The sequence below is a fragment of the Elgaria multicarinata genome, chromosome 6, assembly GCF_023053635.1.
Source record: "Elgaria multicarinata webbii isolate HBS135686 ecotype San Diego chromosome 6, rElgMul1.1.pri, whole genome shotgun sequence".
In the NCBI taxonomy this organism is placed as follows: domain Eukaryota; kingdom Metazoa; phylum Chordata; class Lepidosauria; order Squamata; family Anguidae; genus Elgaria; species Elgaria multicarinata.
In genome coordinates, this window is record NC_086176.1 from 80461271 (window position 1) to 80487869 (window position 26599).

The 26599-nt window shown below is 40.9% G+C and overlaps 1 protein-coding gene across 1 annotated transcript in view; it reads right to left on the reverse strand.

Moving 5' to 3' along the window:
- The window catches only part of VCAN (versican), a 149247-nt gene that overhangs the window by 20972 nt on the left and 101676 nt on the right, over window positions 1–26599 (reverse strand). Inside the window, exons 11-12 of the mRNA XM_063129648.1 lie at window positions 12379–12537; window positions 10476–10558 (exon numbers count right to left, since the gene is read on the reverse strand). Of these exons, the coding sequence (XP_062985718.1) occupies window positions 10476–10558; window positions 12379–12537 (242 nt within the window). The remainder of the gene's footprint in view (window positions 1–10475; window positions 10559–12378; window positions 12538–26599) is intronic.

Sequence of the window (26599 nt, forward strand, 5' to 3'; positions counted from 1 at the left end):
GCTTCCTGTTCTCCTTGGTCGGACAATTGTCTTGCTTAGTTTGCATAGTTTTGCCTAGGGGGAAGTTTCCAAGAGATTAGACTCTCTTCAGGTAGAAGAGATGTTTGCTGCTTAATAAAAGCTTTGTGGATTACCTAGCTCATCATTTGTCTCCCGTCGAAAGCAGGAGCTTTCGATGGGAGAAACATGACAGTGGGGCAGCTGAGGAACAAAAGAAGCTCTGTCAGGAGGAGAAAGAGAGTGGCTGGTATTTAATAAAAAGATATGCCTTTTACCCTCATCCCATCCCCACCAGATAACACCCTTTGGACCTGCACCAATTAGTGTGGTTCCAGACTCAACAATCATAACACGCTTATTTTTAGAACATGACGCTCCCTTGTACCAAGTGAGAGCATTAGTCCATCTAGCTCAGTGTCATCAGGGCCTAAACACAGATGACACTAACGATGTGATTAGCAATCACATAATTGTTTTTAAAAATTAAACAATGTATAATTTAATGAAAGCTGCCCTCCCAGGGGCAACAATTAGCATTTGGGGAAAAACTGGATTTATTTATTTATTTTACCAAATGTGCTTGAGGGACATATTTTTGACTAAGATCACTGCTGAGAAGGTAAGATTTAAACCTCTCCTCACTGCATGCTGTGATGCCAGTTACTATTGTCCCCTCCCATGCACTTGTTATTTAATTTTTGTTTTAAAAATGACATGATTGCTAATCATGTTATTCATGTCACGTGGCTGGCCGAGGTTTCAGACAGAGATTTTTCCCAGACCTATTTTGAGATGTCGGGATTGAACCTGGGACTTACTGCATGCAAAGCATGCTCTATCACAGAGCTACAAGTGTTATACAAAAAAATGTTATCAACCAGAGAAGCATCAGGGGGGAAATCGCAAAAATTGAGACAGTGGCAAGCTATATACCAATTCTGAAATGCTTTTTGTAAGAGGTGCTGCAGGTTTGCTGATAGCAAAATAAACTTCAGTACTGACCCACATAAAACACAGGCAGTTGCTTTTACTATTCAGCTTCAAGCTATGGGCAGTATCCAATGCAACAGAAGTGCTAGCATAAATAAGGGACCTCTAGCGTAATGCCAATAACATTAGCTGATGCTATGGGATGCCCTGAAAACCCTGATATACCAGCTAACACTATTTGTTAAGTATATGAAAAGAAATACTTGCTTAGTCATTAAAATTGTGTGTGTATGGCTATCTCAGGGTTAAACAGAGAAAATCTATCTGTGGGCAATTACCTTGAGATAGAGGCTGTTCTGGGAACCTTGCCAAGATTCTAAGTTAGCCTCATCACAGCTGTATGTAATGTAGATAAGAATTGTGTAGATCTGTATATAGTTTCTCACTTGTGTAAAATGGAACTGATCACTGCTTACTGATCACTGCTCTATGATCACTGCTCTCTGTGTATGCCTCAGTGTGCTGATCTGAACTGATCTGAATTGGACTGCACAGAAGCCTGAAGGAAATAAACCAGCTCTGCTGTGTAAGACCTGCGTGATGTATGTTTGTTTTCTGAGCACAAACAGAGTTACAGAGAGAGAAAAGTTCTGGCAATAACCCAACAAAGGTTATGGGCCCAGTCCAGTCTAGCCTAGACCAGCCTACGCCAGCCTAATCCAGGCAGAAGAACCAGAACTTGATGGGAACGGTGCAGTATCAGAACCAGGAGTCTGCTAAAACAGAAAACTGTTGATGAAGGAAGACATCAAGCTAAAGCCAGTGCTGCAAAGTGAGGAAAAATCTCAGTCGGCTGACTCTGAGGAGGACTCTGAGCAGAAGGACGGTGAGATACCAATTCCTAAAGCAGAGGAAATGGCACGAGCTAATATGTCTGGTTTGCATCAATTGTTGGAAAAGCTGAATGACTCTAACTATGCATTATGGTCTTACAAAATGCAAATGTATCTGATTCAGGCTGAACTGTGGTATGTAGTCACAGAGGATCCACCAGATAGAGCAGATCCACAGAATGCTAAATGGTTTAAGGACGATGCAAAAGCAATGGCAGTTATTGCATTAGCTGTGGAAGACTCTCAAATTTCCTTCATTCAGTTTTTGAATACATCAAAAGAGTGCTGGAATGCGCTACAAGCTGTATATCAAAGAGAAACAGCGGGCAGTAAAATAATTCTGACCCGGAAGCTGTATGGAATGAAGCTGAAACCAGGGGAGTCTATGTCAAACCATTTGAAAAGCATGAGAGAAATCTTCAATCAACTCAGGGCACGAGGGATGGAGTTTACAACTATACACCAAGTCTATGTGATTTTGTCAAGTCTTGATTCATCGTATGACGCGGTTGTCACCATGATGGAAAGTCAAGAGGAGAAAAATTTAACCCTCGAGTATGTAGCTGGAAAACTACTGGAAACCTATGAAAGAAGACAAGCTTCAAAACAACAGAGCCTTAAACATCCTGTGGCTGAATTTCAACAAAGCCATAAAACTTCTGATGTGGTGGCTGCATTAAAGGCAAGGAAATGCTTTAACTGTGGTTCCACAGAACACTTAAGGCGGGATTGCAACAACAAGAAGAAAAAGCAGTCGACAGCAAAGTGGAGAGAAGAAAACAACATGAATGAAGCTGAATCAACAAAGAAGTGTCTTCTAGCAAGAGTCAAAGAGACAATGAATCCTTGGTTTTTGGACTCTGGGGCTTCAATAAGTATGGCAAAAGACAAACTTTCATTTGTAACATTGGAAACTTCTACTTCAAAGCAAAAGTGTGTTACCCTTGCAAATGGAACAAAAATCCAGATTTGTGGTGTGGGTAATGTATATTTTGATTGTCTGGGAGTTGAACTACAAAGTGTTTTATATGTACCAGAATTGGAAACAAACCTTCTAAGTGTGTTTCAGTTAACAGAAATGGGGTATGAGGTTTGTTTTACTGAAGAAAATTGTACTATAAAACAGGGAAACAAGGTGTGTGTGCAGGGAATAATGAAAGAATCTTTGTATATAATTAATACTTGTACAGAAAATGAAGTTGTAGCCAGCAAAGTCACAACAAAAACAATAGCCAATTGCAAACCACACCAAGAGTGTATCCATTTAACTCATAAAAGGTTTGGTCATGCTAACTATAAAATAATTTCTAAGATTCCAGAATTGTGTGAAGGGGTGAAAATCAAACCATGTTCTAACTATGTAGAATGTAATGTATGCAGTGAAACCAAGTGTCATAAGTCAAACATTCCAAAACATAGTGAGAGAACAACAAAAAGAATTTTTGAATTAATTCATGCAGATTTTGCAGGTCCTTTTGAGACAAGTCAAGGAGGAAACAGATTTTTCTTGTCTATTGTTGATGATTACAGTAGATTTGGATTTGTGTATGTGTTAAAACAGAAGAGTGAAACTTTTGGAAAGTTCAAAGCGTTTGTTAAGTGGAGTAAAAATAGATTTAAAGAACCTATAGCTAATCTAAGAACGGACCGGGGAGGTGAATTTCTTAGCAACCAATTTAAAAAATTCCTCAGTGATGAGGGTATACAACATGACCTTACTGCTCCATATTCACCATTTCAAAATGGAGTTGCAGAAAGGAAAAACAGAACCTTGCAGAACATGTTAAGAGCTCTATTGAAAGAGTCAGGATTGTCTAACCTGTTCTGGGCAGAAGCTTTGTCCACCTCAAATTATTTGTTAAACAGGCTTTACCACTCTGTACATGAAAAAACTCCATATGAAATGTTTTACAAAAGAAAACCTAGAGTGTCACATATACGGGTTTTTGGAAGTAAATGTTTTGCTCATATTCAGAAAGAAAACAGACCAGGAAAGCTAGCTCAAAGAGGTTTGGAATGTAAACTGTTGGGATATGATACACAAACAAAAGGCTATCGTTTGTGGTCTCCATATCACAAAAGTGTAATTGTGAGCAGAGATGTAGTTTTTCATGAACAAATGCAGGAAACAAAACAGTATGTAAGTTTGCCTGTAGAACAGAAAGCTGTAGAAACAGAAGAAATTCCTGAACAATCTCAGCAAGAGAGGGAGGGGGAAGAAACTGTAGAGGAGGAAACTATGCCTGTAACTATGCCAAGACGATCAGAAAGGGAACGCAAAGCTCCAATTCGTTACTCAGATGAATACCAAAGCAAACAGGTTTCTCATAGAGCTTTACTAATAGCCTATGAACCTACTTCATTTGAGGAAATTCAGGAAATGGAACCTACAGAAGCTCAGGGCTGGCATGAAGCAATGTCAGAGGAAATCAGAGCAATGGAAAAAAATGAAACGTGGGAGCTAGTACCTTTACCTGAAGGTTGTAAAGCCATTAACAGTAAATGGGTATTCAAAGTAAAACAAAATGAGGAAGGACAGGTGGAACGTTCAATGGTAAAACACAAAGAGATGCTTTTAAAGCTGGGTCTCAGATTGTAACACAATTTAAACAACATGCGCAAGAGGAGGACTGTTAAGTATATGAAAAGAAATACTTGCTTAGTCATTAAAATTGTGTGTGTATGGCTATCTCAGGGTTAAACAGAGAAAATCTATCTGTGGGCAATTACCTTGAGATAGAGGCTGTTCTGGGAACCTTGCCAAGATTCTAAGTTAGCCTCATCACAGCTGTATGTAATGTAGATAAGAATTGTGTAGATCTGTATATAGTTTCTCACTTGTGTAAAATGGAACTGATCACTGCTTACTGATCACTGCTCTATGATCACTGCTCTCTGTGTATGCCTCAGTGTGCTGATCTGAACTGATCTGAATTGGACTGCACAGAAGCCTGAAGGAAATAAACCAGCTCTGCTGTGTAAGACCTGCGTGATGTATGTTTGTTTTCTGAGCACAAACAGAGTTACAGAGAGAGAAAAGTTCTGGCAATAACCCAACACTATTGACATTGTACATTAGCGCTCATGTCACTTTGGATACTGCCCTTTTTTAAATATCTGGTTAGTGAGAATCCTGATTTACGCTAACCATAATTAACACTGGTGTGCTTTGGCATGATTAAGATGGCAAAGCAAACCATACCAAAGAAGCAACAGGCTGGTGAAAGGAAGCACCTAAACCCCCACGATCTGCTCCCATTCTCTTACAAGGTTTTGTCCAGATTACCAGTAGGACACTGAATGGCTGAATGGCTGACCTCCTGCCTACAGTTCTTTCAAAACTCTCCAGCTTTCCAGTCAGAACATCTGAAGAAATAAGTGTGGACAAATGTATCTGGTAACTCAAATAAGATCTTAGCTTGCTTCAGTATATAGGGATCAGTACATGTGGATCATGTAAATGATCCAGATCTAAAGATTCTGTGACAGTTGATTCTGCATGTGGACATGAACTGGTTCTACAGCAAAGGTGTTTTCCCTTGATATGGGAGGTTCTAATTGCCAATTCATGTAAAGTACATTAGAAACATTGAAAAGTGCCTTCATGTCAAACTACTGTCCATCTACCCCAGTGTCATCTATTCTGACTGACAGCAGCTTTCTGGGGTTTCAGGCAAGGTCTTTCCCATCACCTACAACTTAATCCTTTATCTACAGATCTCAGGGACTGAAAGTGGGACCTTCTACATAAAAAGGATGGTAATAGTCCCCTTCACTTGTGTACATATCACTTTCATGTAGGAAACGTGCATGTGACAAACCTATATGTTTACTTTGTATGGTGTAGTGGCTAAAGTATTGGACTGGGAGTCAGGAGATCTGGGTTCTAGTCCCCACTCGGCCATGGAAAACCACTGGGTAACATTGGGCCAGTCACAACCTCACAGGGTTGTTGTTGTGAGGATAAAATGGAGAGGAGGAAGAGGATTATGTACACCACCTTGGGTTCCTTAGAGGGGAAAAAGGAGGGTTTAAATGCAATAATAAGAAATAAAATAAAATAAAAGTTTACTTTTTCCATGGATAAACAGCAGCCATGTTCAGTTGGCAGTGACAATGGTGTGTGGTGTGTACACACAGTGAAGTAGATTTGTGAGTCATTTCTCACATGATGGCAAACATATGGAGACACATCATTTCCTGCATGGAGTTATATCCATACAGAACATTTGTCTCATCTAGAAGTGTCAGCAACCAAAGACAGAGCCTGACTGACTGATTGATGGATGGATGCCTCCTCCTTGGGCCATCCTGCCAAGCTGGAACAGATTTGGAGTTTTATTTCTTAAGATCCCTGAGTATTATTCTTTGAAGCTTTTAAAGGCTTGGACCTAAACCAATGTTTATCATTTATTCTGAAGTACAGTCCCATCCTATAACTGGGAGTTCCTTTTCAAAGGACCTTGGGCAAGAGATGAAGGAGATTATACCTTTACGTTGGTCAGAAATCTTACTTGCTTTTTGTTTTGAATTTAGTCCTTTATATGTATATGGCTGCATCAATTGTAATAAAGCCACTTTAAAGCTGGGCCATCGACTCGATAAAGAGAATTAGATCTCTGCCTATGTAGAAAACCCTGCTGAATTTCAGACATGTCCAGTGTGAAAGATACTAGGAATCTCTCTCTCTCTCTCTTATTTTTGGGTGGTTTCCCCAGACTTTTTTGAAAAAAAAGCTTTAGTGAAATTTGAGGTATTACTGGACAGATGGATGAAAGTAATTTTGCTTGGCCCATAAAGAACGATTCCAGTGTGACTACTCGTAGTTGGATCTGCAATGACCTAAGCATTTTTTTCCTCCAAAGCTTTGATTGTCAATGAATCCTCATGGATTAGAAGCTTACTCCACTTACTGGAATTATTTTTGTTAACTTCATATACATTCCAGTCACTGTATGAAAAAAAAATGCACTGCAAAGTCTGGTATTTTTACAGTTGTTAATTCTGGTAGACTGCCAACAGCTGATAATTTCCATGGGAAATAGTAACCCACGAACTCTAAAAATGAACAGGTAGGCTCTTAACTCCACATGTCATCTAACACATTGCTTTATGAACTATTCAGTTAACCACATAACACATTCCTTACTTGTACAAAGATACTGTAGAAAGACTGTATGAAGAAATTTTCAATAGAATACTACTGTATTATCAAAATAGATGTTCTACTAATAGTTTACTTCCCCAGGTGAGAGTAGCCCAGTCTTCCATGCACTGGCAAAATGTAATGGCTAACAGAAGAGCACTCAATGGCTAATAAATAACTGGTGTGTCTAACAGGTCCTGATCAACTGCTTGAGTGAAAACACTAAAATGAAATTTCATGTGAAATTGAACTACGATGAAGTTCAAAACAAGTTCCATTTTAATTTGGATGTTCAAAATCCAGTTTTGTGTGTATCCTGAAATTATTATTAAGATGCCTACAGTTGTGTTTTATCACTTAAACTTACATATCCTGTCTTACATACAAACTGTCTTGACTAAACCTGGACGTACATCTCATTGCAAATGTATGCCAATTCTGGCTAAACTATCTCTGAAAACCACAGGACTTCAGCACCAGACTTAATCTCCATCTTCCCCAAACCATTAAGCTTCAGATCATATGAGCTATACTTCATGAAAATCACATGTGCACCACTTGAATGTATGACTTGCTTTTCATGAGTTTTCATCAGCTGCAATTTCCATTAATTCAACAGGTCCTGCTGAGTGCTCAGACCTATTGATTTTCACAGGCAAAAATACTAGGTAGTCAAAAGTAAGGAGTGGGGGATTTGCATCCAGTGCCATTTCATGTACTGAATTCTGCTGCCAGGAATCTTCCATTAAACAATTACTCTAGTAAAGTCAGTAATATTTTTAAACAGTAAATGCATTTCAAATTAGACATGCTTTTTAGCATGAGCATTTATCACCAAAACCTTTCTACATTGCTACATAGATGGCAGATCTGTTTGTTTGTTCATCACATGACTGAGTATATCTCATATCAGAGTTTACCAAGAAATAACATGCCATGTAATTTAGGTCTACTTCGTACACTACGGCTTGGTTCAGATGATCATGTGGTGTTAAAAGCCTTCAGTGTCTGCCTAGGCAGTGCTGGAACAACATCGTTCTATCAGCTCCAGTGCTTTGTACCTTACTTTTCAGATCTTGCCTTGTGACTGACCCTCTGTACTACTGATGCTTGGAGTCCATCTTGATGTACTTCTGGACTATGTCATGTATCTGACTCCCTGTGTTTTGACCTTTGCCTGCTATCTTGACTACCCCTACCTTAGCCTGAACCCACTGGACTGAAACCTGTGTGCTAGAACCCTCGCCTTCTTCATTATTTTACGTTTTGGTTAGCCCCTCCACTCAGAGTCTGCTGCAACCAACTCAGTAGAGTTTGTTCCAGCTCTGGCTGGGGAGACACTGAAGGCTTTAACACCACCACTGTGCCCTACCACCACCACTGAATTTTGCAGTGATGGCAGCAACAAAAACATTGGCAGTTTGCCACCAAATGTTGGTGGCAAACTACTACAGAAGGCTAAAACGGCCAGATGTAGCTGGTTTTCCAGTTGAAAGACGTTTTGGCCTCCTGTAGTGGTTGGCCACCAAAAATCGGTGGCACATTGCCAGGTGGGTTGCAGGGGTTGCTGCTGTCACAGAATTCAGCAGTGCAGCAGCAGCAGCAGAAATGCTGACAGTGGGGGTGGGAAGTGAAAATGGCCCGTGGGGGCAGCAGGAGGGCAAAAATGGCCCCTGAACACTCCCAAATTGCCAACTCTTGCTCTATGTCAATGAAGTTTTCCAATTTATATAGCCATGGAAGGCTCCTCTGCTACCTCTGCAAACATGTGACGATTCATTAATGGTTGAACTTTAAATGGTTGAAATCAGGTAAAATAATTCAAACATGATAACCAAGTATAGGAGGGGAAATAGAATGGAACTCTTGCATGTGAAGAGGAAGCAACATAAGGAATAATTTATCATGTAAAAGCTATTGAAACAATGAGTACAAATGAGTTCAAGAAACGCCTAGAGTGTTTCCAAAGGAAAAAAAAAATGGAAGGAAGTTTTTTTAAAGAGGTCTGTTGGCAGATGGCCTTATTCTGCTCACAAAATTCCTTCTCTTCTTCATCTCAAAGTTAAAACTAAAATTTAACACCCAGGTGTGTCCACAAGCCTTGAATTAGGATTCCATTTCCTGAAGTCTGGAAGTTGGTGTCATGTGGTTCCTGGCTCTCCAACACTGAGGTTTATCACATGTTTAATACTGACTATTTTGAAGACAGACTGATCTTGTGAATACAATACTTGGGGCACTAGAATGCATTTAATCATGCAAGGGTAGGGGAAAAATAAACAGGGGAAGTGGAGAACAAGGTTATTCAAGTCCATAATGCCGCCAGAATGTGTTTGGCTTCCAAAAATGAAAGAGGAATGGTGGGAGAGTGTGTGGGTAGTAACAAGCTCCCTCCTGCCACACTCCAAGGGAGACTGTGCCTCTAGGCACAATAAAGTGCATTAGTTCCAGCCATAAAGCATCTCAGCCTTGGGGCACATGAGAGAGGGGGGAAGGCTTGCTCTCCATTTTCATTATTTTTAATACTGCAGCAAACAGCAGCTCTTAAAGAAATGGATCCCTCAACAACAAAAATCCAGCCCACTGATCAACTCAAGAATCAAGACAAGATTCTGCAGTAACTTCTTTCTGAAGCTGCCACCCCTGATATGCAGAAATAGCACATGCCAGTATGCCTGCAACGCAAGGAACAGATGTTTCCCTAGATTCCTAACACCAGAAGGCAAATAATAAGCGTAGCCATTATATTAGCGTACTTTCAACTTGCTATAAATCACCTGATTGTCATACAGAAGGGTGTATTCCGATTTGGATGAAACAAAGCCACGTGTTAAAATGGAAAGGACAGCTGAGTGAGCTGAAGTTGTATTTTGCTGGCTTCATTTTTATACTCTGTAAAGCAACATAGCATTTTGTCTTAAGCATCTGCACTTAAGGCAGTGCAGCAGTTCTGCTACAGTTCGCCCAGTTCAATGGGTGAAGGTTCCCAGGCCAACCCAATTAGTCTCCAAGGCGGAATGCATCCCAGGCAGTGACTGGTAAGTAGCACATTGACCCCCTGTTTTTCCAGCTGCAGGTAGCCAGTTTCTGTGGAATGAAGCTTGGGCAAGAGGAGCAGTGGAGGCTGGTGGCTCTGATGTCAGTGGGGCAGTGTATCTGCTACAGGTTCCAGTCACAAGTGATCAGAACTCTAAAGGAGCTGTATCTAAGGTGCTTGAATAGCTCCTTTAAAGTTCTAAATGAAACCCATAAGTGAGGAAGGTTCTGTACAGACTTCTGAAGTATGACACTCCATGAGGTTCAAATCCAGAATAAACTTGGTATTAATATGTTAAACCTTACAGAAGAAGAAGAAGCCGCCGCCATGCTACAACATCTGAACTGGCTAGCTATTTGCTAGCAAACACATCCCTCCATTGTTCATGTAGCCTGACCTATATTCTTTTCTCAAAAGCAATGTCACCATTTCTAAAAGATTTCCCAGAAACATTTCATAGGTCTCTTACCAGCACACTGCCATCAGTCCAGCGGAAGTCACTTTCATACATCTTATCATTTAGGCCAACCCACTGGTAGTCATGTCCTATACCTAGAGGCAAAGCAAACAAAGGAGATATTTTTACTAACTTTCCCATAAAAGGGAATTGTCTTAAAATGAAAGCATTTCCATGAACTGCATCAGGCTTCCTGGTGTTTTTTCTTCTTAAACTTAGAAGACAAATGAATATTTACAGAGCTCTCCCCCACCTTTTTTGAAGCTGAACGTATTTATAAAAATGTTTTCAAAAGTGATATTTTTAACTTATCTCACATTTTTCTGATGACTGCCCTAAACAGAAGTAGAGTTCCTTTTCAGATTGCACTGCCCTATAAAATGCTAGGTAGTTACATTTATTTGCATAAATCTGCTTTACCAGATTGTTATATTTAAATAATTTGTACTTGACAATGGCCTGTTTTGTATAAAACCAATAATTCAACCATATTTATGTATATATTTCCCCTCATTTTTTCAGTATAAAACTTAGGGTGGCATACATGGAGTTCTGTGGTAGTCTCCCATCTAGGCCCAACATTGTAGCGCATGATCTTAGATTGTGCCGTGGTCTAGTTATGAACACACATCCTGGTCACTACTGTTGTCCTCTGCTATAATTTCCCAGTTCTATTATACCATATTTGAAATGAGATATTCATGGCTGTACACATTACACACATACTGTGATCCAACAGCTTCAGTATGCATGTGAGTGGTTGAATGCATATTTTATGCTCTGATGTGTAAGCCTGTCCTGTTCTTTTTGTATCAGAGAATGCTGTGTGTACACTGTAGTAAATCCTCTTTGCATATGTAGAGCATCTCCTGGCTTAGGTAAAAACAGAACATCACCTGTGTATTTGTATCCCTGTGTGCCCACTGATGCCCTGTGAATAGTGGAATTGTGCCCAAAGAGTTAATTTGAACCCCATATTCATTTTATTTGCACGTTCAGTAGAAAAACAGAAATTGTGATGAATTACAAATAACCATAATATTTCCAAGTTAATGTTCTATGCCTTAATTATCTATCATATTCTCTTATCTTAATTTTAGAATTTCTGTAAACCTCCCAGAGAGCCCTGGCTATGCGAGCGGTATATAAGTGTAATAAATAAATAAATATTCTGCTGTGCCATAGTGGTGCACTGATCTGTTCAGGAACATATTCCCCTGAAACCATTTTCAGAAATATTTTTTTTAAAATGATGTGCCAATTTACTTGGCAGACAATCAACAACCTAGCAGCTTCTCAGAAGGCAACGCAAACTTGACAAAGAAGCCTAAGGTGATTTCTTCCAAGAACATGCTCAGGGACTGAACATCTTACCCAAACATTAACATAGCTAATGAAGAGCACTTGGAAGCAAATATTGTGTGCATTGGCCTGGAATTATAGTCTGGTTTTTCAGACAGTATCTGGGACGGCAACAAACCTTAGCTACTTGTAACAGAATGTAAAGTGAGTGATAACGTTGTCCCTGTGAGGAACAGTAGATTTTAAAGTGCCTGGAGAGGAGATTGTCTAAAAAAACATATCTAAAATAAAAGTTTTCGGAATAAAACGCCTCGCTTAAGTTTTCCTCTAATGTCTTTTTCTCATGAACTAAATTCTTTAGGATTGTAAAATATTATTTCCTTCAAAGATCAGCAATTTCTCCCACCCCAGCTAATGAGTACGACAGACTCTGGAGCTGGAATGAGAGGGACAAAGTAGCGGTCAAGGACAAAAGGTCCTCTTTTTAAAGGATAAATGATAACACACATTTTTAGAAAGGAATACATAAAGAAAATATTTAGAGGCCTGGTGGGTATTTTTCTTTACAGTCATTTCATCCTGAGGTACAGCATTGAATCGAAATGCCACATACGGTTCACAAAGAGCTGTTCTTCGTGAGACAGGATGCTAGTCAGATGGGCGCCCTGGAGACGGCACTCTCTCTCAGCTGCATCCCATGTGCGGCGATGGGCAAAGTATTTGTAGCACTGTCCTTGGAACTTGTGCCACCCGTAATCACAGGTTTCAGTATCTGCAACAAAAAAGTGCAAAACTCTTAAACTGAACATGGCTTGACGATGCCAAAGGCCTCCCATTGGCTGTGTCAGAATCAAAATAAATCAAACAGAAACATTCAATGCCAAGGTGACCTGCATAAAGAAAACTCAAATACATTCAAAAAATTAAATAGAACATGTAAATAACACTTAAGTCCATGTGTTAATTATGTAATAAGTGTGCATCATGCTTTATTCTTTGTCTGGTCTGATCTTTGGTTCCCAGCTTTGAGCAAGAAGTAAGAGTGGTCTGGAAAAGTGAATTTTATTGAGGTATGGAAAACAAAGGCAAAATGGCTGGAGATCACAAGGGATTGATAGTTAGCCACATTGTAACCAGAACCTCCAGCCCATGCATACCAACTTCTTCTGAGGACAAAGATCAACAACCAAAGAAGTTAATACGTATTCACAAGCAACAGCTATGCATGAAACCAGGACATTCTTAGAAGATTTCATAACTGCAGCAGGCTTTCAGTATTTTAGAAGCAGAAAGCATCCTAATCTGAATGATCTACAAGTGTTACTTCTTCAACAAAAGAAGCTGTTGCTGTTTAATTTGCATATACAGCTTTTTGGAATATGGGCCCTACTTTTCCAAATGCATAATCTCAACTATTAGTGCAAGAAAGCAGAAAGGAATTGTACACCACATGCCAAATGCCACATTTCATGTGGAATTGCCAAAAAAAAAAAAAAAAGACATTCCCATCTCTGTTATGTAAACCTTAAACAACTGTAATGTTATTTAAAATTTCATAGGAAAAAGAGAGCATAAATGAGGCTGTAAGCCCTACACATACTGGGCAGCCTGATCCTATGGGTCCATCCTTTAGCTAGAACTGCACCCTATACTTGGCAATTAAAGCTCATCCATTTACCCCAATATCTATTATTCAATTATAGAGTCATAAACATATAGGACTGGAGGGGACTTTCTAGATCAGCTCCCTGCAATTAGTCACCATGTTTAAACAAGCTGTAGCCCATTAATCCATATAATAAAATCACACATAAGGAATAAAACCCATTGTTGTATTATGTCATATGAACAGACAGCATGATCCGCTAATAGTGTAGGATAGGATAGTGTAGGATAGTCAAATTTACCCAAGTAACCAATGGTAAAGTCACCACTGATTTTAATATATCCAGACTGTGTAATTAACCTTAGAGGTAGATTGAACCAGAGTCCTGGCCACCAAATCTGGCTTGGGAGAAAATTCATCCTTGATCCCTAAAATTATGAACAAAGAGATTAAAGTAGGGTGACCATATGAAAAGGAGGACAGGGCTCCTGTATCTTTAACAGTTGCATAGAAAAGGGAATTTCAGCAGGTGTCGTTTGTATATATGGAGAACCTGGTGAAATTCCCTCTTCATCACAGCAGTTAAAGCTGCAGGAGCTATACTAGAGTGACCAGATTTAAAAGAGGGCAGGGCACCTGCAGCTTTAACTGTTGTGATGAAGAGGAAATTTCACCAGGTTCTTGATATATACAAATGACACCTGCTGAAATTTGTTTCAATACAACTGTTAAAAATACAGGAGCCCTGTCCTCCTTTTCATATGGTCACCCTAATCAAAGTGAATTCACTGCCATTAATTTTATTTATTAATGGCCCAATAGCCAAAGCTCTCTGGGCAGTTCACAAAAATTAATTCACTATTAATGCTCATAAACACTGCAGCCCTAACTCAGGAAAAGTTATTCATGACTTAAGGCCAAACTAGATATCACAGGCTAGTATTTATTCACATTATATAAGTGATGTGTAATGTGTTTCCTTTTCCTTCCTTCCTTCCTCCCTCCTCCAGCCCCTGCCCCAGCCTGCTCCCCAAATCTGCTCCAGAGGGACCCCTAATCCTCCGGAGCAGATTTGGAAGAGAACATGGGGAGCTGCAGGTGGGAGGGGTAATTCAATCTACCACCAGTGTCTATTTCACTGGCAGAAGAATATTGTTTGATACAACTCCTAGTATTTACAGAATATGGAGCACATTGATAGGGGAAGGGGGAAACCTACTCTATCTTACCTCATTGAATTCCATTGCTTGAAGTACTTTTCTCTCAGCTGAACTCAGATATTGGAACTGAGCCTGGCTGGCTGGCTGGCTGGGGGTGGGGGTGGGGGTGGGGGTTGGGGGGTGGGGTGTTTGAAGTGATGGAGCACAGTGGGAGAGGGGCAATGACTTTGTTCCCCTCCCCCATGTGCTCCTTTTTCATGTAAAAAGTAGATACCACAACCCCCAGTTAGATAAAATACCAGTGGCTGCCCTGTTACATCTGGGTGGGCTCTCAGTGTAACAGGATTTGAGTGTCAGGATCAAGCCCATAGCCCTGCAGTTTCTGATGATTCTGATTCAGAGCCAGAAGTAGAACAACTAGAGTGGGAGAGGAAATTCTTCCCTGGGAGTTCAGGAAGAAGCTTCCCAAAGCCTTGACAAACAGGTGGCCTAGGCTGATACCACCCCTCTCCGCTGGGAAACCATGACCCCTTTGACAAGGAGGAGGGGCATGACTTCATCAACATAAGGGCATGTCAGTGATATAAGAGGGTGGAGTTACGGAGTGGTTTGAGGTGTTCTGCCAGAATAGCCATTCACTGAAGTACCTTCAGCCGTCTTTCAGGTTTTGCCATAGCTGCCTATTGTCAATTTGGCTACAGCATCTCTACCTTGCGGAAGCCTTCCCTAATAAAGAGCTCAGCATGAGCGATTAAGGCCCCAGCACAGTCTTTGGATTTCACTGAATCTGCATTGTGGAAAAGCTTGCCATTGGCATAATAAAGCCTTTTAGCTTGAAGACTGGGTCTATATTTTGTAGATTGTGTAGAGGGTGGGTGGGCTACAGTTCCAATATTGTGTTATTAGCAGCTCATTTGTTCCACTAGTTTCAGGAATAATTTTTGCTGGACAAGGGCCTGTTTTGGATCATAAGACAGAAAGAAGACAAGTAAATTATAACTAGAAAGAAGATCCAGGTGGATTGCTGGGACCCAATCTGGAAATGCAGTGTGTGTGTGTGTGATTTTTCTTCCACCGCTTCATCAAAACATTCTGATGACTGCAAATAGTTCTGGAGAAAAAGCATTGTCATTGTGCAGTCAGAGATGCAAAGCTGGAGCGTTACCTCAGGAGAGATTAAGATGACCCAAATAATAATACAAAGGTCCCTGAAGGAGAATATTTTAATAAACGCAAGGGATTATTTTCTGAAGGCAGCTGTAAAATTGGAACATAAAATAATGAAATGCCCTCTGTCTATCCTCACATGGTACCAATAAGAATGCTCAGTAGAGAAGCACTTGCATCAGCCAATAACTCTACTCTGCTAACAAGAAGCAAACATGAAACTTGGAACTTAGCACGTTTTAATGGCTTCATGTCAATTATACTATGAAGACTGTGCAGAAGCCGACAAGTGGCCTAAAATTCCAGTGTTCCCTTTGCAGATGGTTTTTTTAAAAATTATTATCATACAATGGAACATATCCTTTGAGCTGTCTACAAACTGTGAGTATTTACTTTTTAAATTATTATGTTCATTATTTATAAACAGCTTTCCAGCCAGAAAACTCCATGTGGTATTGAACCATTTTAAATCCACATAAAATATACTTTTAAAAAGACCATACAACTATGTAAGATGGGATTTTCTTTTCAACTTCCCAGGCTACATTTCAGGGGTATGGTCCACATTAAACTGGTAGTTGTGAGATTCTACACACACTTAAGTTGGAGTAAGCCCTATTGAACACACTGGGATTTGCTCCTGATTAAATATGCACAGGATTGCACTCAAAGTCTCATTGAAACCAATGGGACTTTAGTTATGACAAACTTGCTCCATTGACTTTGATTGGAATTATTCACAACTAACCTTAGTTGGATTGGGGCCCAACTATCTTGCACTTTGTAGCCATTTTCTGGCTACTTGTTCATAGTCTGAATAAACTACTGTAATGAGTGGAATTCAGTCATTTTCCTCTAAGGAAGACAATGGCCTCAGCTAGACCTACCTGGTACTGTGCGACGGAGGGGTGAAGATCTCGTGATATTTTTATTGGGAGATCCCCCCACAGTTTACACGAGGCGTGCGATGACCTCCGAAAGAGAGGACTTCGCGCCTGCCATTATCTTTTAAAAAAACAAACAGAATATGTGCACGAGCAGTCGTGCGCTCAAAGGAAGGTGTTTGGTTTTTTAAAAAAAATCCCCACTCCCCCCAATGCGTCTCATGTGTGGGTCCAAGCTCCTTGAGGAGCCAGGACAAACCGCAATGCCCACACACACGTTCAGCCCGAGACCGCGGAAAAGGCAAGCTCAAAGGGCAGGGTGAGGTCCCAGGGCAAGGGAGGGATCATCCTTCCCTGATCCCGGGATCCCCTGTGCGTCATTTGAATGCATAGGGACGATCCCGGGGATCGCCTTAGGATATCGCCCCATCTAGCTATGGCCATAACGGCAAAACATGTTTGGGACACCTTATCTTAAATTAAATTGTTTCACCTCAAGCTCCAATTCTTTTTTGCTTCCAGCCCCCTTGTTGTTTTCTCTCCATTTTTGTTTGTTTGTACAGGTTATGAGGGAAAGTTTTATAAACTTTTTATAACTCTTTTTATTTCCCTTCAAAGCCTAGGAGAGTTAAGCATGTTCATGGAGGATGAGCTATTTCCAGGACAATGCACGATTTTGCACACAGCAGTTTAAATGCAACTCAAAACTTCCAACCTACAGAAAGCTCTGATTGCACCCACATATTGAAATTCAGTTGCTGGTTATTCATGAGCAGGGCCTTTTCTGTGTTGGCCCCCCAAATTGTAGAATGCCCTTCCTAGACAGGTCCGCCTGTCAGCTACTTAGTTGGCTTTCCAGCACTAGGAGAAGACCTTTCCTTCTCCCAAGCCATTTAAATAGCCTTTAAAAATAACCTTAACTGCCATTTGTTTATATATTTACTGCTGCACTTCAAAACCATCTTTTCCTGTGTTCCATCTGCTTGTATCTTTATCTCTTCTTTTAAGAGTATTTTAATTTATTGATGCTGCTTTTAAAACTTTTCAAAATTTCTTTTAATGTGTTTTATCATTGGTTTTATTGTATTTATTTGTATTACGTATTTCACTCTGAGTGTTTGGACTATAGGGTGGCATAAATTGAATGAATAAATGACATTGCCGTCTTGAATTAGCAGCTTTCTTCCTGACATAGTAGCTTTCTATGAGAAAGGAGGGCATTTCATTTTAAAAAACATTATAGGGGAGCATTCAAACATGTAATTCTCTACCAACATTCCAAAAAGGTAGGGTCCCTAGGGGACTCTATCCTCTTTCTACAGCTTCTTAGTGTAAGGTCCATATACAATATAGACTGGTTGACTTTTTAAAGTATAGAAAACTTCTCAGCATGGAGAAACCAATACATTTCTTGAATTAATTGCATAATTTAGATATAAAAAAATCAATCAACTGCAACCCACATATGCATGTAGAAACCTGTTAGTTTTTTTTACTACATCCTAGGCGTTCTTAGTCACAATGGATTACGTAAGAACCTAAGTGCTGCTTGGCATGTTTACGGTGTTTTAAAGGTGTTTCACTAAACCCAAGAGTCATTAGAGTGCAGAAGTTCATTTTTATTTAAGTATGCTGAGTGTAATATATAAATCTCTTTATACACACACCATCTCTTTACATCTACAGCATGGATAGACTTTTCCAAACATTGTATTAAAGTTATACTCCCTGGACTCCGAACAGAGGAAGGTATTGTTTTTTTGTGTTTTAGAGTTGGGGCACTGGTAATTATTTTAACAAATTTGTGAGAATGGCTCTATTGACTTCTTTAAAAAAGGCCTCCGAAAATGCCAGGAAAGGAAAGTTTGCATTGCAATTATTATCAAAGTCAGTGGATTTAGGCTGAGAAGACCTGGGCTGGGTTTCCCTTGCCTTCAGCCTTGCCATTAACTGGGTGGGCATGGGCAGGTCTCGCTCAGCCTAATCTACCTCACAGGATAGTTCTGAGCATAAAACAGGAGTGCCCATGAGTGCATCCCAGAGGTCATTAGAGAAAGCATGGGATGCAAATGTGGTCAATAATCTTTAAATTCTTCTCAGATCTGTGCTTCATTCAAAGCAAAACTGGAGCCAAGAAGTCACCAGGAGCTTTGAATCTAAGGCACAAATTAAGACCAACTGGTCTATTCTTGCACTGTTCAAAAGGTTTGAAAGAGTACAAGGAATGCATGACAATGGAAAAGCAGGATCATAGCAGCAGGCCCCATCCTGACCTATACGAGATGATCCCCTGAACTGACCCTACATGCACACAAACCGAACATTAAGCAGGCTTTTCGTACAAGAGGCCTTTTGTAAAACTCCGCAAAAAGCATCGACCTCAAGCTACACAGGCAACCCTATGCCTGTAAAGTCCATAGGTGCAGCTCCATGTGAATGGGAACCTGCTTTTTACTCCAGAGGGTAAGACCCAAACCAATGCGTTCAAAATACAAGAACAAGTATTTAGACTATCAATCAATCAATCAAATTTATTATGGTCATAGACCAGCAGGTTAAAAAATAGCTAGAAATACAGTAATGATAAAAGCAAGATACAGTAATTATAAAAGCAAGCCAAATTAAGAACAGGGAGACAAGTGTTGCTAACTGACAGGTTAAAATAATTACAATTACAACTATTATGAAAGCAATCCAGTTCAAGACAGGGGATACCTCTTTTACAACTACTACTCTGCCCAAGCTATTGTAACCTTTGTGTCACCCCATACAGCCTCTAGAATATACAGGGCTAAAGAGGCATTCCAAAGGAAGGGTATGTTAGTAAGTAGGCAGTAAAGAGAGTGAAGTGGTTGGTGTGTGGAGAGTTTAGATTAGGCAGGATTGAAATATTATATTTTTATTTAAATAAAAATAACAATAAGCTTATTATTATTTTGTTAGCTACCAAATACCACATGTAAGTTTGGCATTACTTACCTGCCTTACAGTTATTAAACACCCACACCAGATTATACCCACAGTATATTTAGAAGAGATCCTATATTAAACCTGTTTCCCTCATAGCTAGGGGAAAGGTCTTAATTAACCCTCCCTCAGGTTTTCAAGTGGTGGTGCTTGGCCTGAGAAGGGTTTATGCGACGGGCCTAGTGTAAGGGTTTGTGATGTCGCATGGACCAATGGCTTGAGTCCACATGAGGCAGCTCCCTGTGTTCCAAAGCCTACAAAGTAAGAACTTGTGAGTCTAATTTAGCTAGCTGCCTTGAAAAAGTGGCATGGCTTCCCCCACCCCACCCACTTCCTCCCAGTCCTTCTCAGCTGTGGGAACTCATCTAGAAATGGTTTCCAAAAAGAGCTGCTTCTCTTCTTCCCAAACAACAGTGAATTCCAGAAGAAAGCTGATGGACAGAGACAAAGGTAATCACAAATATTTGAATAGCGAACTCTTTCATAAAACTGAACACTTCTACTAATGAAGAAATCACTGAGTTTGCTTAGGGGAAAAGGCGGGGAGAAGAGAGGAGGAAAAAAGAAATGAAATCGAGCCATGCCTGGCAGTAAACTGTGCCAAGAAGGGTCGTCTACTTATAATTGCATCTGTGCAGTTTTGGCAGCAGATTCAAATGCACATTTGCCTTTAGTAAACAGTGTAAGCTAAGGAAGGTCTGCTGAGATTCAGGCACATGAACGTTCCATTTTACTTTCTCTCTCTCTCTCTCTCTCTCTCTCTCTCTCTCTCTCTCTCTCTCTCTCACACACACACACACACACACACACACACACACACACACACACACACACACACGAAGACTTTAAAGCAACTAAGCTATTAGACTGCCAGGAAAAAGCCACCAAAAGAAAAAAGCTGTGCTATACAAATACGAGCAGAGTGAAAAGGATAATAGAAACAGATGCTAGTCTAAACTATACTTTCTACTCTGGTTCAACAATCTTGGAATAAATATACAAATCGTGCCACATTGCTTCATAGTATACCAAAATCAAGGAGACTGTGTACAGCTAATCAGTTGTTTGATGGTAAAGAAATGGTTCAGTGTTGAGAAATAACAATGCAAGGCCTGATTATACGTCCCTTAAATCCTTGAAAAGCTCATTCCCACTAGGGCTTTAAGACTTCCCTTCATTTGCCCTGAAGATGCTTGATAGTTTGCACTTGTTCCAAGTGGCTATGCACAAAAGATCGATGTTTGCCATGAGCTCCAAGGAAGCACATGTGAAGAACTCACACAATCACCCAAGGTGTCTAGTGCTGACACACTTCCCTCTTTCTGTGCCACACAAGAACCCACCACACTGGAAGGAGGACATGGCAGCAGCAACAGTGGCGTTCTTGCTCCTGGATGTCTGGGCTCAACATCCCATGTGGAAACATGCCACTATTTGCATCAATTTCTGCTAGGGGGGGAGGTCATGGGAAGGGGGAGGAGTATGAAGAAAGTACCCCGCTCAATTCTCACTTCCTCACAAGTAATGAAACAGGGGAGCTCACTTTTATGAGCTCCCTTTTTCAGTTACTCAAGGCATCTTTAACTGCCACTACTAGACAAGAATAAGTCCAGTAATACTAGAACCTGCGGGTTGTCTTAACTGCGCCAAGTTGGTGCCGCTCTGCCACCCAATCCCATGGTATCGCTGGTGCAGGGTGACATAGAGTAATCTAGATGAAGGGAGGGTTTTCTGGCAGCTGTTAGGCTCACTGGGCTTGACTCACTCATCCCCTGCCCTCTCCCCACCTCAGTCCTTCCGCTAGCATCCCATTAGCCAATGCTGCCAAAAACCTATCCTGCTGGCTAGACTAGAGCAGCGGCCACCACTTTGACCACTCTTGACTTGCAACTCTGTGGCTGATGAAATAACCAACGATGGCTGAGGAAATAACCAGTGGTGGTTCAATTAGCCAACTCTGCACAGCATTATTTGCACTGGTTATTTCGGTCAACTATCCAGCCGTTAGTTAAAAGGTTTCCCTCCACACAATATGATAACCCATGGTGGCTTAAATAACCAACCGTCAAGTATTTTAAACCACCATTGGTTATCATGTTGTCTGAACGCAGCCACAGTCTGTTCTGCCAAATGAACACATTCAATCCATTGTTTGTCACATACCAAAGAGCAGTATTCAGAAAGCTCCCTCACTGCTTATTGGCAGAAGTGAGGGAAGTTGAAAAGGCAGTAAACAGCAAGGGAGCTTGGAGTTTCCCTATTACAGCACTTCCACTAGGTTTGCTCTAGCTCTTGCCTCTTCCTTAGTTCTGATCTCGCTCTGATGTCACTGCAGCCAGATTGTTGACCGGGGCTGGTTACAGGGAGCATACAATTCCCATTAAAACAGCTCCACTGGCTTCCAGTCTGTTTCTGGGCACAATTCAAAGTGCTGGTTATGACCTTTTAAACAGCTCGGGTCCAGGTTATTTGAAAGACCGTATTCTCCCTTACAAGCTTGCCTGTACCCTGAGATCCTCAGGGGAAGCCCTTCTCTCGCTCCCACCACCATCACAGGCATGCCTAGTGGTAACGTGGGAGACGGCCTTCTCAGTGGCTGCCCTGGTGCTCTGGAACTCCCTTCCCAGGGAAGCTAGACTGGCTCCCTCCCTGGTGTGCTTCTGGAGGCAGATTAAAACTTTTTTGTTTCAGCAGGCTTTGGGAAGTAGGCTGGACTTCTGTTTATGTGTTATGTATATATTGGTGTGTGTTTTTAAGTATTTATATTTTAAATGTTTTAAATGTTTTAATATTGTAATATGTTTAATTATATTTTTAATTTTTGTATATTTCTGTTTTAACTATACATGTTTTAATTTGTAAGACCGCCTTGAGTCCCAGTATTGGGAAATAGGTGGGATATAAATAAATAAACAAACAAACAAACAAATACAATAATGTGACCTTACAGAGGACCCTGCCTTATCACATCTTCCACTTTAAGATCAAGCTTTCACAAAAACCACTTGGGAAATGATTTCCCCCCCTCCCTCCGCAAATTAATCATGCATTCTGGAAAAATAACAAAGACTGCAAGGCATACACAATTACAAGCAGCAAACATTCACCTATGCCTTTCTGTGGCACAGAAATACATGTTCCGCCTTCTTGGCTTTGCTTTAGATCCAGTGAAATCAGGTTCAATGGCATGAAATCCAGACTGTTTTCCAGATAACCATTTGAGTAGCCAATACATTTTTTTAAATTGTCTGCTAGAATGGAAAAAAAAAACTGGCAGTGAATGCCCTTCTGAGGTCCCAAACCACCAAAGGATTTCGAGTGGAGGAAATTTAGATTCCAACATCGACGAACAGAGGTCTGTTTCAGACTGACAAACTAGAATATGTTCCCACTAACCATCTCAAATGAACTCCCTGGATGGTCATAAAGTACAACTTAAAGCTACTATGATTTTCAGGCCGTTACAGTATTATGGATTTGTTGGGGAAATATATTCTCAGAAATAACCTTCTGCTGTAAAAACATTGTCAAATTCTTGTATTAAAAACCTGATTTCAGAAGGCATTTCCAGCCTACGCTAGACTACTGAAAAACTGAAACATAATGAGTGCTGGATCTAATCCTATGCCTGGGGTTTCAACATTAAGAAAATAAAACCAAAAAAGGTCCCTTCAGGCTTATGGATATTTTTTTAAGCACTTGCAAATTCACAGCCTTTCACCCAGTAGGCTTAGGATGAAAGGCAAGCCTGAAACCTGCCAATATTTATGTAATTATGACTGGAGGACACTCTTGTTCTCCTGGTGAGTACATCCAGTCAAAGCAAGATGGAAAAAGAAGGAGATGTATTTTTCTACATTTGAGGGCAAGTGTACAACTTGCACCATTAGAATTTTCAGCTCATTCTTCTTCTGGGAAATTTCCCTATTACACCTTTGGACAGGACTGAAAAACCCATGCTGAGAAACACATGTTTATTCAGTAATACCACCTTTCCAAATGCAGGGCAGGGGGGTGATGTTAAAACAGAGCTGGGAAGCCCATGGCAATACTACGTAATTAACAGCTCATGAGAGTCGTTATGTTAACATGTTTCTTATGCCTCATGACCACAGGACTTAAGACCCAGACACAGAAGGAAAGAAAACATGATGTCAACTTGGGAAAGTCTTCTTAGTTTTGTTCAGGACTCAACCAGGTCCAAATTTTCTCCCAACTACAGGTATTAAATTTACACAGCAATGTGAGGATGATTGTCTTATATTGTACCTAGATTGTATTTCACAACCTTTGACTCTACCATTTACATTTTTCCTCTACACCATTGTATTGTATTGTATTGTGGAGACTGGTGCCTCTGATTTTGGTGAGGCCAAGATAGCATTCTGGGTTTCACTCAGAACCAGCCAGAGCTCTAAAGAAGCTATCCAAGGTGCTAAACCCATTTTGGACAAAGGTGTTGCTGTATTTATGTACAGTGAGATTTGCCAACCAAAGATAAGTCTGCGGCCATATTTGTGCATTATAAACTACTGTTACAACATGTGACTGGGACCATGCTGTGTAGCCCGCCCCTGACATTGCACATGGCAGGTTGCCCACCATGTCATTCAGGCAATAGTGTGCTGTGATGGCTCATAGGAAGGCTGTCCATGTATAACCCTCCTGCTGTATCCATGAACGCTGGGGGCTGTCACCCCACGCAGCTCATCATGATGACTGAACTATGCAGCACAGCCCCACACTCTGTTCACGTGCTGAGTTAAATAGTTTAAATAACACCTAGTAGAGCTTGTCTGCATCTGATCAAGAAGGCTTCTATCCACAAAATTTTATGCAACCATAAATTTGTTAGTCAAAAGATTCTTCTTTTGTTTTTAACATAACAGATTATCACAGCACTACTGGCTACTTATCTGGAATCTGTGAACCGCATCCAACTATTGCCCAGGGCTTGTTCAAACTAAATCCTCCAATAAACCTCATCCCAGTAGTATATGTATTATTTATTATTAATTTTTATTATTGTCATCCAACAAACCACATGCTTTCTACTGAAAGCATTCATCTAAAGAGATAGACACGTTGCTTACCTATAACTGCAGTTCTGAAAGTGGTCATCTGTGCGTTCACACACATGGGCTCTGCGCCGCCTATCCCCCATTTCTGCTCATCGTGAGAATGGTCTCCTGGATTGGTGTCAAGAATGCCAGATGCATTTTCCTGACACCATGGTGGCCCCGATAACCATGGTTTTCCCTGCTAATGAAACTAGCATGCAGGCAATACTACAAGTTACCACAGAAGCTGAACCTTCTCACTCAACAGCGAGGCCAGGTGAGGCACCCAGACCTACACCTATTACGCACGACAATGTGGAAAATACAGATGACCCTTCAACTGACATATCACAGGCTATACAGGACATTCTGAATGCCTCCAGAAAACCCTCAACCCATAGATCTTGCAAACGGAAGTGGTCGGAGTTTTCAAAGTGTGCTGAACTTCATAATTTTATTCCAAATGAGGCGTTGTTGCCTCAAGTTCTCCAGTTTTTGTTAATGTTGTTTGACCAGGACTTAAGTTTACCTCCATTAGAGTTTATCTTTCTGCTATTTCAGCTCTACATCCACCGATCAATGGTTTCTCAGTTTTCTCTCACCCTACGGCAAAGCGCTTTCTCAAGGGGTTACAAAATGAGTTCTGGATCTAATCCTATGCCTGGGGTTCTGTCTTGGGGTATATTGGTGGTGTTAAAGGTGCTCTCTACAAATCCCTTTGAACCATTAGCTAGAGTAGAGGTACAACTGCTTTCCTGGAAAGTTGCTTATTTATTTATTTATTTATTGCATTTATATACCGCCCCATAGCCGAAGCTCTCTGGGCGGTTTACAAAAAATGGCTACAACAGTCCCTTTAGTGGCTATAACATCCACTAGGAGAGCTAGTGAACAGGCAGCTCTTCGCATCGTTCAACCATACCTAACTTTCCATTGGGATAAAGTGGTGTTGAGACCGGACATTTCGTTTTTACCAAAGGCCATTTCACAGTTTCATTTAAACCAAGACGTTGTGCTTCGTTCTTTCTTCCCTGACCCTAAGACGGATGTTGAAGTGGCGTTGCATACTCTAGATGACAAGACGGCTGTAGCTTTATACAAATCAAGAACAGAGTCTTTCAGAAAGTCCCCTCGTCTATTTGTGTGGTATGCGGGATAGCACAAAGGGCTTCCAGTGTCATCTCAGAGGATAGCGTCTTGGATAGATCATGCAATTACTACGGCATATGAGGTGGCAGGACTGATGCTGACAGCGCTGGTGCGGGCTCATTCCACTAGAGCTGTAGCAACCTCTTTTGCCTTTGAGAAGGGAGTCTCTGTTCCTGAAATTTGTAGAGCAGCAATGTGGTCCACACCTTTGACTTTCGTCAAGCATTATGGTATGGATATATGAGCCAGGGCGGATTGTTCGTTTGGCAGAGCTGTATTGTCATCTATTCTACTCTAGACACTGACCCACCTCTGGTAAGTGAGCTTGTGTGTGATGCACAGAGACAACGATGAAGAAAGACATGTTGCTTACCTGAAACGGTAGTTCTTCGAGTGGTCTTCTGTGCATTCACACAACCCACCCGCCTTTCCCTGCTTCGGTGTCTATGCCTATATGCGGTACTGATACAGAAAGAAAACTTCTTGGTTCTGAGCCACAATGTCGGTCTTAGGGAACTGAGGTATTGGGTGGGAACCTTTCGGTCATGCACGTTGCATAATAGGGGGAGAGGGTCCTGGCCATAATGCTCATCTATGGAATTTTCTTGAATGAAGCACCATGCAAGCGCAGAGCCCATGTGTGTGTGATGCACATAGACCACGATGAAGAAGCAGAGGATGTTCACTCTTTTTAAGAATGAAGATAACTGCAAAGGCTTCTGGAAAATGGCAGGTGTGCCACTTTCAATGCAAAGTCCTGTGCGACTTCAGTCCCTTTGCGCTTCTGCACTCTGACTTGAGCTCATCCTACCCACATTCTAGGATCTCAGTGAAGGCTAGG